Raw genomic sequence first — 14,655 nt, 5'->3', positions numbered from 1 at the left:
GATATATATGAACGTAAACAAAAGATTTTGTAAAAAGAAAATCAAAGTACACAAGAAAACAAAATATTACCCTTCTCTCCCAAACATCGCGAGCGACATGCACCGCATAGTCATACAACAACTCTGACTCATACGGGCCTCCCCCATACACACCTCTTTGAAACTCCAAATCATCATTGGATTTTCTTACGAAATCCAATACCGGAGGTGCTTCTTCCACTGGTGGTACGTCTTCTACCACATATTCTTCAACATCACTCTCCTCCTCACTCTCTTCCTCACTCTCCTCCTCACTCTCTTCCTCACTCTCCTCACTCTCCTCTTCTACTATACTCTTCCCTTTGTCTAAACCTACATCTAAACCTACATCTAAACCTACATTAGTATCACTATCTACACTATCTACACTATCTTCACTAAACGAATCAACCTCAGGAACCTCTTTTTCCAAATGGTCCCCTAATACTGCCGTTAAAGCCGCCTGCCATATGTCTTTTTTCTTCCAACTGCATCACCGCTAGAGGAACCGCCACCAAACAATTTCTTAACACCCTTGAATGTAGTTTTAAGCTACATTCTTCACATTCTTTGATCGAGGACCCATCGCTACAAAGAAAAATAAAACAAGTATTAGTAAATCATATTTAAATAAACAATGTACAAAGAAAACCACTAGAAAAAAGAGATCATCCCGATCATTAAAACTAATAGACTTATAAGCTTGCTATGATAACTCCAAGTATATATGAAGAAATAGAATGAGGCGTTACGCTATCCAAATTCTATCGAATTTTGGGCAGAGTTTCCTTTGTTTGGTCAACATTTCGTATACTTAAACCTGTCATAACCTGGAAATCAATAATGACATCCTTCCAACAACCATATGTACATATAACCTAACTTTTACACGACAGTGCAAAATGTATATATATACAAGACTGTTTCTGTATGAACCATCATTTATGTACATCAAGTATTACAACAAAATAACTGGACTCTCTTTACAACAAAATGAACTTGACTCTGTCCCTCGTCAAGCATAGGGGAAACCACCCAAAAAAACCACCTTGATAACATACATTCAGTAAGTTTGAAAACCAAAGAAAGCTTCTCACCTATAATGCTTTACCGCTTTTAGTTTTGTTCCCTCAGATCCGCACCTTAAGCAAGTACTGTCGTAAAAGCTGCATGTGATCAAGGTCATTACTCATTATTCAAGACTCAAAAACCACCACCAATGTGGTAAAATCAGCACTGCAGCTAGCAAGTCAGATCACCCCCCACCCTCTCCCTCCCACCCCACTTCCATGCTGCCTCTCACGTACATAATCAGTCCTCGTCCACTCCTCTTCTCCATCATACTGAATAACCTTCATGTTTAGCAAAGCTTTATAAGTGTTGCGATCATCCACAAACGCCATCATTTTCTCTCCCGCAAAAGCATGCAGCTTTAGTTCCCGAGAAAACAGGAAGAATATGAGCAGAAAATCCACAACCTATGTCCAGCCATTCAACTATGAAGAGATAAAACAATGTATAGCCTTTTTTTCAAAAACTAGCTGAAACAGGTGTTTCAACTTCCCATATCTTTTTTCAAGGAAGACCCCTCATTGTTGTCCTCTTCCCTAGTTGGTTATGGACATGCCTCCCCACGTCCACTAAATTACTCCTGATATTGTTCCTTCCTTCTTCCCCCCACCTGATCTCAACCAAGTTCTAGATCCAAGTCCAGAAGTCCCACAGCCACTATACAAAAGCAAGCCAAATTTTACCCCTATCCTCTCAGGTACACACAAAGCTTCTGATTTCCTAGCAAAGCCACACCAATTAAGACCAAAGAACGTCTTACTGATGGGAATCCTCACAACTCCTAGATCTTGTTCTAACGTTCGTAAGGTTAATAAATGGACAAAACTACATTTTGGTAAAATTATGACATACTTTACGTGCTGCTCAAACCTTTTGAAACCTCTTGTACTCTAAGAAAATTTAGTTAGTTTATTTTGGTCACATCACCTATGTATATAACAAACACAATACACCCTTTCTTATATGTGAGTAGAGTGATCCTGGTGTCTCATATTGTAATTAGAAAACAAAAATGGAGGAGAAGCGTGCTATGTAGTAAAAGTTACAAAGAAAAAGATCTAATGAAACCCAATAAAACCAGTAGAAAACAGCTAACCTTGCAGCCTTCTCCACTGTGCGGCTTCACGCATCACTTTTAGCTCAGCCTAGAGCATCCAAGAAATTGTCAAACAAAATAATTAAACTAAAGAACGGAAGAACATAACAATATATACTTCCATCGCTTTAGTTTTAATTTTTAAAGAATATTTAATATAAGTAACACCACTTCCCTCACAAACCATCTAAAGATTTCTCATTTGAGATTATATACATTTTATAAGTGCACGAACTGCTTTCAAGTATGTACTATGGTGGAAAACATAACTCGAGAAATATTGGAAAAAAAATAAAATAAAAAAAAAAAATAGAAAACCTCTGTAAAGGAAAGACAACTTCTAAGTGAAAGTAAAAAGAGCAAGTGAATGGAAATTCTTCAGCATATAAAGAAGAACAAAGAGAGCCTGCATGAAGAAAATATAACCTTAAATTCCTCTTGCTCCTCCTTTAGTCTAATTTTGTCATCCATTGCTTTTCGCTGAGACAAATAACCAAAAAAAGTTGGAATTAACAGCGCAACAGGGCAAAACAATACAGCATAATACTTCAAGTTTGACCAAAGCCAAAAATATGACTAATAAATTATACTGTTTATAACAGTCCTGCAACAGCACTCCCTTCATTTCATATTTGCATTTGAGCACAGAAACCCAAATGTCAATTGTTGCAATCATCACGTATTACAAAGTAAGAGAAAACCGGACATACTTAGCAGATACAGATATAGATTAAGTGCACTAAATATCTAAAAAAACTAGAGGATCTCTGATCATGGTTAAACAGCATCATCAATTTCTAAAATTGCATTTTTCCTAGGGTAGGGTATGGTATTCTTCTCCTAGGGAAAACTCCAAAACAAAACCACGCCTAATTTCTCTAAGGTTGAGCAAACAGCTATGATTTATGAATAATTACCTTATCTGGATCTTGCAATTCTTTAAAACCCTCGTTCAATTTAACAAATGCTTGATGGGCCTGTGGATGAGAGCACTTGTCTGGATGGACCATAAGTGACAGCTTCCAGTACCTGGACAGAAGATAGCATGAAAAACATTTCAGTAAGAATATCATCCCTATTCAGAATATTATCTATCAAGTTAGAACATGCAGCCCATTCACTAACGCCTAAATTAAAATGATAGGGAAAAAACACTATTTATCACCATTGAGCAATATGAAATTGCTGATACCTTGAAACTTTCTGTTGGAAAACTCAGTTATTATAATAAAATGCTTTTGGGGACTACTTGTCCGCCCTAAGATTCAATCATGAGAAAGCTGGAGATCACACACGCGACAAACTTCTATCATTGGCTTGAGAGAGAGAGAGTGCTTCCACATCAAAGCACAGTACTCTAATGAGGAAATGTCTTCAAAGTTCAAATGGAGGTACTATGTACACACATTACTACTCCGTTCATGTGTTCTTATTTACATCTACTGCATGTTCTAATTGTATCTAATTTTGCAAATATATATTTGTTTGACATGATGAGTACCATGAACACATATTACAAGGATATAACTTGTGTCGTCATTTAATTTACAAGACGAATTTTATTGCCTTATCAGTTCACGAGTCGATGTCCTTATGGACATAGTTATGGCATGGTTCTTCCACATAATGAGGACCCATATATTCTTTAACGAACATGTATTAAAACAACATACACTATTTAAATATTCAAAACATATAAGCATCCAAAGCCGCACGTTACAGTATGTATGATCCAGTAACATGTAACAGACTTGCTGACTTACCTCTTCTTAATGTTATCAGCAGACATGTTTCGATTCACTCCAAGCAAATCATATGGACTTCCAGTCTCGACTTCCATAATTCTTGTCACCTGATCAACCAAATAAAGCAAAGAAGGTACTAAATACTCATATGCTACTATCAAACGTGCACCGCGGGATAAGGACTTACAACATAGTCAACATGACTTTATCGTTCATATAACCATAAAGTGATGTAGGAAGAGAATTATTATCATCAAAAGCAAATGAGCATACTACAGTTGCAATATTTTGGGGGTGATGACAAATATGTGTGTAGCAATAGGAATGTTCCTCCCCTACCATGACTCAATATATGAACTTTACTGACTCTGACCAACGAACATGACAAAAATTTCTTGATGATTTATAAATGTCAGATTTCAATACCTCTTCAAAACGCTCTGCCTCATTTGATGATGCAGCTTCAGCAGCTACAGCCGGTGGTGCAGGGCCAATAAATAAATCATTGTCGAACTCAAATTCAGCGTCCCTTAGCTCAGCCGTAGCTTCTGTTAATTTTGCTGCAGCAGCTAGTAACTCGGAAGAAGGCATTTCAGGACCAATCACCCTTCTTCTAGGAGCAGGGTCATCTGTTGTTTTCATAGGTTCAATATTTGAACCAGAGTGAGGAAGCTTCGGGTCCCTAAGCCTCTCATGCAAGGACATCATGGGGCCAACAAGTTCCAGAGTAGGACGACATTTTGGAGGCAATAAAAAGATCCCATCATCACTTTCTTTAAGATTCAAAGAAACAAATAGCTTCCTCAATTGTTTAACAAAATATCTATCAGATATCCCCGTCGTGTCAACTGCCTGCCCACCATCAATCATTTGCAGAAGCTAGAACAAAAGAAGAAACATTTATTAAATGTCGATTGTAAAAAACATAATAATAATTGTACCTGTTTCAAGTCATGCACAACATCTGGAAATTTTCCCAAAATGTAGCCAAGAACAGTCTCTGGGTCTCTTTTCTTCCTACGTTTGTCCCTTCTAGAACCTTTACTTCTCCTCCTCCTTGTATATTTATCATCACGTGATCTGTTGTGACGTCTCGATTTTGTATCCGAACTACTTGTGTCAGTATCCGATTCAGATGATGAACTACTAGTATCTCTACACTTGTTCTTTCTCCCCATCTTCAAATCCTTTTTTTCTTAGTATGATTGGTAGAAAAACTTTGTAATCGTGAGGTGAAGACAAATCAAACCAAATATAGAGACAAGTAAAACCGGATCTTTTTATCTTCTTATTTTTCATTATTCATGTTTATAAATTTAATATATATCAAAAAATTGTTTCTTGTATTTACTATTTAATCAAGTGGTAATCAAATACTATAGTAAATTAGTTATAAGTTCTTGAAGCGATATGATTTACTGCCGATTAACCCTTAAACTGCACAGGGTCTCAATCGAATTTATATCGGCGATATATGTTTCAATATTTTCATAGATTTCGGTGTAATTTCATAAACTTATAAATTCTACTACCGTCCTCTTCTTTATGGTGGCGGCTAATCTCTATCTTTAGATATATATATAGATCTATAGCTATACGCTCTTGGCTCTATTTTTCAAGGTTTTACAAAGTCTCCAACTTTTTCTAAACTCTAATATTACGGGAAAAAAAAAATCCAAATCTATTTTTTGGAGCACTTTAGAGACTCCAATTTTTTCTAAACTCTATTACTAACCAAGATACCGCCAAAGAAATTAAGGGGGTGAGTGGGAGGGAGAGGAAGATGGAGAGTGGAGATAGAGGAGGAGGAGTGGAGATTTAGAGTGTGTCCTAGAGGGAGAGGAAAAGAGAGGAGAGAGAGACGAAGAAAAAAATATCTAATAAAGGGAAGAGATGAGGACAGAATGACAGAAACCAACCAAGTTGGTTTTGTCCGCATATAACCCCTTCTTCCAAAATGTTAAGCTCCGGCCACTTTTTTATTAAAAAAGTAGAATATAAATAAATAAACAATCTCATCTAGAGTTTCACAGAATATCCAACTTTTTCTAAAACATATAGCTAATTACAGAAAAAAAAAAAAAAAAAAAAAAAAAAAAAAAAAAAAAAAAAAAATTGCAAAAAATAATATTTTCAACCAAAAACGATTTTTCTAAAATCCTTATGCCACAAAGAGTAGTTTCCACACTAATCTCAGACGAAGTTTAATATAACAAAGTTTATTTCTAGAAAATGATAATGAAACAATGAAAGAACAAAGGAAAAAATGAATTGAGTCATTTTTATTTACGTTTGTTAACCACATAACCACATGTAATGGAAAAAGGGAAAAAAAAAATAAACTAATCATAAAATAAGTAATAGTGTACACCAAAAACAAATAAAATTGTATTGTATGCAATATATATGGGCATAACAAATAAAGTTGAATCAATTTGAGGTGTAAAATTTAGTCATAGTTAAGGATTTCAAAAACCACATGCCACAATAATTACGATATATTCTAATTTAATTTATGAATTTTATAATTTCCAATTTTAGCGGAATAACGAGATTCAATTAAAACGGACGTTGGCTTAAATAAATTATATAACTATTGATTTAGTTAAAATAGACATTGGGCTTAAATAAATTATATACCAAACCAAACCAAACCAAAACAAATTACATGTGGAAAATTAAATTATATAAAAAATAACATCACAAAATATATAATAGCAATTGGAAAAAAAAACCCCCCAATAATAACAAATATTTTCAAAAATATATAATATTGCATGAAACTAACGTCAAAGAACAATTACCGAGAAACATAAAACTATATGCAAATGCATTGAACTAACTTCAAATAATATTTAACAGGAAATCGAAAATTGGATGCACATGCAAACATTAAACTAATAAACTAATCTTAAAAATTAATTAATGGACAATCAGAATATTGATACAACTGCATTAAACTAACCTCAAAAAATAATTAACGGAAAATCAAAACTTGGATGCAAATACATTAAACTAACCTCAAGAAATAATTAACGGAAAATCAGGAATTGGATGCAAATTCATTGAACTAACCTCAAACAATAATTAACGGGAAATCAGAAACTAGATGCAAATACAACATCATCGAATAATAAACGAGAAATCGGAAACTGGGCGGATGCAAATGTATTAAACTAATCTAAAAAAATGATTAACAGAAAATTGGAAACTAGATGCAAATGCATTTAACTGAGCTCGAAGAATAATTAGCAGTAAATTAGAAATTGGATGCAAATGCATTAAACTACAACAAAAAATAATTAACAAGAAATCGGAAACTAGATGCAACTACATTGAATTAACCTCAAAAAATAAATAACAGAAAATCAGAAATTGGATGCAAATGCATTGAACTAACCTTAAAATATAGTTGTGTTATATGTTGTGGGAATGTCTCGATAAGTATAGTTTTGCATTTAAAACGGTGTTTATCTAATCTTTTTTCCTATAATTGGGAACATCTTAGCTTACTATTCAAGTAGCTTCAATATGAACTTTATCTTATTAGATAATTTCATAAAACTTCAATAAAACTTCTATTATTAAACAACAAATAAAGTTGAAGGGTTTTATCAATGGCAAGTTATTTTTTTTTAATAGAGAGTACGTGAGGTTTTCATGTTATAAGAAATTTGGATAAGTGAGCAATATAATATCTGTATATAATAGTTATGCATATACAGTTGAATATATTTTTCAGAATAATAAATATGACAGGACTCATTCGTAGATAATCTTTGAAGATCCCACATAGTGAGTCAGGTATATAATTTAAAGAATAATTAACGGAAAATCGGAAACTGGATAATGTTTGATGATCCAATATAGTAAATCAAGCATAATTTATTTTTATGTCATGTTTGCAAGGACACTACATATGGATAAGTAGAAAGTTGGTATTATACACCACATTGGATAATTAAAAGGAAATCGAAAACTGGATTCAAATACATTGAACTGAGCTCAAAGAGTAATTAACGGGAAATTAAAAACTTTATGCAAATGCAATAAACTAAACTCAAAAGGTAATTAATTAGAAATCGAAACCGATGCAATCTGTATTAAACTAACGTCAGATAATAATCAATGGGAAATTAGAAATTGGATGCAAATGCTTGAAAAATATTTAACAGTAAATCGGAAACGGTATGCAAAAATACCTTAAATAATAATTAACGATGAATCATAAACTGGATGCAAATGTATTGAACTAACCTCAAAATATAATTAACATGAAATCAAAAACCAAATGCAACTGCATTGAACTAACCTCATAGAATAATTGACGGGAAATCAGAAACTACATGCAAATACATTAAAATAACCTCAAAGAATAGTTAACGGGAAATCAGAAATCGGATGAAATTACATCGAACTAATTAAAATCTCAAAGCATAAATAATCATAAATCATAAACTAGATGCAGATGTATTGAACTAACCTTAAAGAGTTATTAATGAAAAATCGAAAATTATATGCAAATATAATGAACTAATCTAAAGACTAATTAACGAATATAGAAACATAAAAAAATGGATGCAAATGCACTGAACTAACCTCAATGAATAATTAACGGGAAATCATAAATTTGATGCAACTGCATTAAACAAATCTCAAAAAATAATTAACGGGAAATCGAAAACTTGCTGCAAATGCATTAAACTAACCTCGAAAAATAATTAATGGAAAATCAGAAATTGGATGCAACTGCATTGAATTAACCTCAAAGAATAATTAACAGAAAATAGAAAATTGGATGTAACTGCATTAAACTAAAATCATATATTAACTAACAGGCCAAGAAATCAAAAATTGGATGCAATATCCTTGATGAATATTTAACGGAAAATCAGAAACTGGATGCAAATGCATTAAAATAACCTTAAAGAATAGTTAACTAGAAATCGAAAACCGGATGTAACTACATCGAACTACCCTCAAAGCATAAATAACCGGAAATTGATTGGAAACTAGATGCGAACTAACTTCGAAAAGTAATTAACGAGAAATCAGAAACTGGATGCAGATGTATTAAACTAACCTCAAAGAGTAATTAACGGAAAATTGGAACCTTAATGCAAATGCAATTAACTAATCTCAAATAGTCATTAACGAAACATTGAAAACTAGATGGAACTGCACTAAATTAATTTTAATGAATAACTAACGGAAAATCGTAAACTTTGTGCAACTGTAGTAAACTAACCTCAAATAATAATTAACGGGAAATCAAAAACTTGATACAACTACATTGAATTAACCTCAAAGAATAATTAATGGAAAATTGGAAACTAGATCCAACTACATACATTGAACTAGCCTCAAAGAATAATTAACGTAAAATTAGAAATTTGATGCAAATGCATTGAAATAACCTCGAAATATAGTTGTATTATATATAGGGAGAATATAATATCTCGACAAGTATAGTTTTGCATTTTAAGTAGTGCTTATTATAATTATTTTATTATGATTGAGAATGTCTTGCTATTTAAGTAGTTTCAATATCATCTTCGCCACATTGAGCATTCTCACAAAATTTCAATCAAACTTCTATTATTAAACATAACAACCAAAATAAATCGACGGGTTTTACTAAGATTTGGTGCTTTCGTTTGATAGAGAGTGATACAAAAAATTTAACAAGTGATTAATATAATTTTCATATCTCATAGCTATGAATAGTTGCTAATATTTTTTAGAATAATTTAATATAACGACACCCGTTCGTAGGACGGGTTCGAAAGCTAGTATATATATATATTATAGCTCTCCCCTCTCAATTGAGAAAGCGTTGCTAGAGTGTCACGTGTCCAGACTAATTACGATAAAGTAAGAGAAAAAAACTGCGAAAACTAAAAAGAGTCACACGAAATTAACCCCAGACCCTCTTTCTTCTCTGCTCACTCATTTAAAACCCCAAAACCCCGATAACTTCCCCACCTTGACGATGATTTGCTATTTTCTCGTATAAAACTAGCGCCAACTTCACTTCACTTCACTTCTCACTTCCCCATTCTCTCTCTCTTCTCTTATTCTCTCTCTACCACGCTTTAATATTTTGAATCGTTTGCGATCATGGTGTTCCAAAGGAGTCTATTGAAGAAAACGATGGAATCAAATAATAAGTTTCAGCAACTGTCTCTTTGTAGATTCTCATTGGTTTATGTTCCAAAAATTCCACGTTTTGCTTACGAGCCGAAGAAGTACAATGGCCCATCAGTTGATCAAGTTTTTGAGAAGCGGAAAAAGTTTCTTGGGCCTTCTTTGTTTCATTACTATCAAAAACCTGTAAGCATTTTTTATTTTTTTCATTTTTGTTGTTTCTATTTACTTATTTTTTGTTGGATCGATTTAGGATTTTGATCATTTGTGGAGTTTGTTTTGTTCTTCATCTACAATGTAATATGCTAAAAATAGATACTTTTTTGTTAGTTTCGAACAAGGTCTTTCAATTGAGTGTTCATCTTTATGTTGTCTCCCTTGATTTGTCTGTTGATATTGAAAATGTAGGTGTTTGAAGATTTGTGGATTGAGATTGAGATTTTTATTGCTCTTGATTCACAATGCTATAAGAATAGAAATGGTTATGGTCTTCTAATTGAGTATTCTAAAGTTCACAATGAAATAGTGGGTGCCCATAATTGTTTCAATTTGGTATGGATTGTTATTTTGTGTTGCATTAAGGATTAATTAACAACTGACCATTTTGGTACCTCGAAAGGGACGTGCTCCTTACGATGCTATGGACGATTATCTGAAGTGTAATGACGGGGTAAAAATAGGGAAAAGAATTATTCTTCTTATAGGCTTATGTAGGGCATACTTCAGCTCTACATACTACTTATTTAAAGTTTCTGCAATGTGATTGGATATATGATGGTATGACCTTTGCAAAGTGTAATTTTAACTAAATAAATTGTTTATAAATGCTTTCGAAGTTTATGCAATTCTATAAGGCATACCTTACTTGAAGGTTCTCTTTTTGTTGTTGTGTTCGATCTTGCTGCCTATTGTCCTCTTTCACATAACGAATACTTGAGTCTTATTGTTATGTGTTCGATCTCGCTGTCTATTTCATTGTCCTCTTTCACATAACGAATATTTTGAGTCTTATTGTACTCTCTTGGATCATTATGTAATTTCTTCTTGCACTGTATTTATTATAGTAGTTCCCTGTTGTTGAGACAATTTGAAATTATAATTTGGGTTAAAGTTGCAAGTGTTAATAGACCAATCAGAATTCAAAGAGTATTGTTACTACAAGTCGGTGCGTATCCAGGACTATGAACTCCTTTGATTGATAGTTAGATACTTAGATGCATGTTATATTTTTTGATTTTTTGATTTTTGATATATATTTGTTTATTTCATTTGAGTAGACCTAATTTAAGAAACATGCATTTTAGAGTGGTTGATAGAGACAGGGAGTAAGGACCCATATTAAAGAGCTACAAATGAAGTTTATGTGTTGGATGTGGTTGTTCATCTCTGCTTGCACCTTAACTGCTGATGTGCTTTATCTTGCTACTCTGCCAAGCTTTTGTATCTATTGTGTTAAAAGTCTGCAGGTTTGTAAAGATTAATTAGTAAATCGAAAGTTGGTTTGCTGCAAGCCAATGTTTTAGTGGGCATTTAGTGACAACAATATAGACACGAGTGGTTTGGCAGATTTTTTTTGTTTGATAGATTAAAAATCTTTAATTACATAAGTTGTGTTGGATTCCATTTCTATATGAGCAGATGCATTAGTTCCTTGGGATGTGAGCAGGGGCTAGAGATGAACTATGGACTAATAGTACTTAGACTTGAGAATTAACTTTAGAGAGGGGTGGGGGGTGTCTTAGGCATTTTGAACGGAGTTTCTACTTTTGTCATAATTAGAACTTAGAAATGTGCAGTCCAAAAGTTATCTTCTGAAACTTGAAGTCAATCATAACTCATTTGTAAAAGCCCCACCTTTTCATGGGTTTTTCAAAAAGTTGTTATTTCTCAAACTGAAAGTTTAAGTATGCCGCAATAACTATCTTATTGCTTACTATATTAGGGTTTTTCTATCATTGCTATCTGCCTATCTAATAATAATACTTTGGTGCTTTTTAGAGTATCGGTGTTGTTTTTGCACGTACTAGACATTCATTTTGCCTGATCAAGATATCTTAGGTGTTCATTCGTTTCATTTCCTTGCATTCTACTATTATGGTTATGAAGCACTTTTTTTTAAAGTAATTTTCTTGCTTACGCAAAATTACCCCTCAAGCCACCATATTGGTTGAGCTGATATATGACACTTCCTGTTTATATCATTTGAACTAAGGTGCTATTTTCGTTATTTTTGTGTAATTGCATATTTGCATATCTCCAGTTATGGCTATTTAGTTTGAATGTAAAATGGTTTATTTTTACAAGAATGGTAAGAAAGCTATACATATACATCCCCTTTTATTGGGGATGGTTATATGAACTCCACTAAAACGAACTCCAAATGAACTCCACCACTTAACTAAATGAACTAGAAGCTGATTTTTGGTGGAGATGTTTTCCACACAATAGAGATCATCCTCACAAAAAATCAGCTCATTTGAAGATGTACAACCTCATCAAAAATCATTTAGAAAGTTATGAAATTATCCAACGGTCCAGATTTTTTTAATTTCGATACAATTTTTGACAAGGTTAGACATATTCAATTGAGCTGATTTTTGGTGGGGGTGTTCTCCATCATGAGATGTACACATCTACAAAAAATTAGTCCTCAGTTCATTTTTATGAGTGGAGTAACTTTGGAGTCGCTATAAGGTGGAGTTCATATAACCATCCACCCTTTTATTTCTTTCAACTAAAGCATATCATATATGCATATGTACAGTTCACCGATAAAAAGCACTGATTCATTTGTCCATTTTACCTACTATTATGTTCTCATGCAGCTGCAATGAAGATCGGAAAACAAACATCAGAGTCAATACAATCACGCATGACTTGCACTTACAAGACAAATATGTATTGTTGGTGGGGAAGGATTGACGGAGAAAGCAAAGAAGTAGGTCAAAGAAGTAATGCCACTTCTCATATAGCTTGGCTTGATGTGAAGAATGACATGGCATCTACATTTGTTATATGGTTAGTGATGATTAGTTTGTAAGCACATTCATATTTGAAATAATGGTCGAATATTATACTGAAATTTTGCAAGAACAAATGGTTATGTAATAGACATAGTTATGTGTGCCTATCAGCCAATATGTACCATCATGTATCATCAATTATTAACTTTACAATCCACAAAAAGTAGGGACAAAAGTTGTCAATTATAAATTGTTTGTGCCTGTTTATTGTTTAGTAACTAATGACGAAGATAGGGGATAAGCACGAACGACTTGCAGGTGAAAAATTCTTACTTTCTGCAAGCAATTGCAATTGTTTGGTGCTCGGGAGTATTGGTTTTCACATGAGTCCTGGACAAAAAACTGGATAAAGTGGACGTAGTAGGTACATGTGATAGAGAGGACCAAAGAGGTACAAAAAAAAGAAAAGAAAAGAAAAGATAACATTTCCTCAAGTCAACTGAACTTTATCTACTTCATAACATGTGTCATTATGTCAACACTCAACAGACAAGAGTACGTGTTGGGCTTTTTTTTAAAAATAAATAGTGAGGCCCAAATGACTTTATGGATAACTCGATGTTTAGACGATTACGCCATCATAAAAGTCCAACGAATTCATGGACTATGGGCCAAAGTGTGGCCTTTCGTACAATACATACATTATTAGAACAGTTTGGGCTTTTGTTCATACATTTTTTTCCCGGATATGCTGTTCGTACATCCAAACAACACTCTTACACTTTGTTCAAACAATGTTACGACATATTTAAATGAACCCATTCTGCAAGACCATGACATAGCCCATTCTTAGCTAGAATGACCCACAAAAACTTAACATACGCTACCCTAAACCCTGAACTAACCTCAGAATAATTAATAGGAAATCATATACTAGATGCAACTGTGCTGAACCAACCTCGAAGAATAATGATATATCAAAAATATTTAACTGGAAATCAGAAACTGGATACAAATGCATTGAATTAACCTCAAGGAATAGTTAACGGGAATTCTAAAATTGGATGCAACTGCACTGAACTAACCTCGAAAAATAATTAACAAAAAATTGGAAACTGGGTCAAATGTATTGAACTAACCTAAAAAAATAATTAAACTGGATGCAACTAAATATACTTAACTTAACTCAAAGAATAATTAATGAGAAATCGGAAACTTGATATAAATGCATTGAACTAATCTAAAAAATAACATAGTTGTATTATACATAGTGGGGATGTCTCGACAAGTATAGTTTTGCATTGAAAATGGTGTTTATCATATTTCTTTTCTTATATTTGGGAATTCATTGATTTTCAAGTAGCTTCAATATCATCTTCGCTTCATTGAACATTTTCACATAACTTCAACCAAAATTCTATTATTAAACAACAAAAATAAGTCCAAGAGATTTATCAAATTAGGGGTTTTGTTTTTTTTTTTTTGTTTTGTTTTTTTTGTTTTTTTTTTTTTTTTTTTTTTTTTGGAGAGTGGGGATTTCACATTGGATAAAATTTAGATGAGTGATCAATATAATATTCATATCTCATAGCTCTATACAGTTACAAATATTTTT

General features: G+C 32.9%; 1 protein-coding gene across 2 annotated transcripts; it reads right to left on the bottom strand.

Moving 5' to 3' along the window:
- Positions 1-1,302: 1,302 nt before the first annotated feature.
- LOC147499283 (uncharacterized) lies at positions 1,303-5,384 on the bottom strand. Of its 2 annotated transcripts, none has more exons than XM_086561118.1 (6): positions 4,872-5,384; positions 4,357-4,782; positions 3,949-4,037; positions 3,103-3,214; positions 2,612-2,665; positions 1,303-2,234 (listed from the first exon to the last, which is right to left on the bottom strand). In XM_086561118.1, the coding sequence occupies exons 1-6, from the start codon at positions 5,106-5,108 to the stop codon at positions 2,181-2,183; spliced, it is 972 nt and encodes a 323-aa protein (XP_086417244.1). In that variant the 5' UTR covers positions 5,109-5,384; the 3' UTR covers positions 1,303-2,180. The 2 variants fall into 2 exon arrangements, with proteins under 2 accessions (XP_086417244.1, XP_086417243.1); XM_086561117.1 differs by having other exon boundaries at positions 1,305-2,234; positions 4,357-4,809; positions 4,872-5,378.
- Positions 5,385-14,655: the final 9,271 nt, after the last annotated feature.

The sequence above is a fragment of the Coptis chinensis genome, chromosome 5 (assembly GCF_015680905.1).
Source record: "Coptis chinensis isolate HL-2020 chromosome 5, ASM1568090v1, whole genome shotgun sequence".
In the NCBI taxonomy this organism is placed as follows: Eukaryota; Viridiplantae; Streptophyta; class Magnoliopsida; order Ranunculales; family Ranunculaceae; genus Coptis; species Coptis chinensis.
This window is presented reverse-complemented; position numbering and strand designations above follow the sequence as displayed.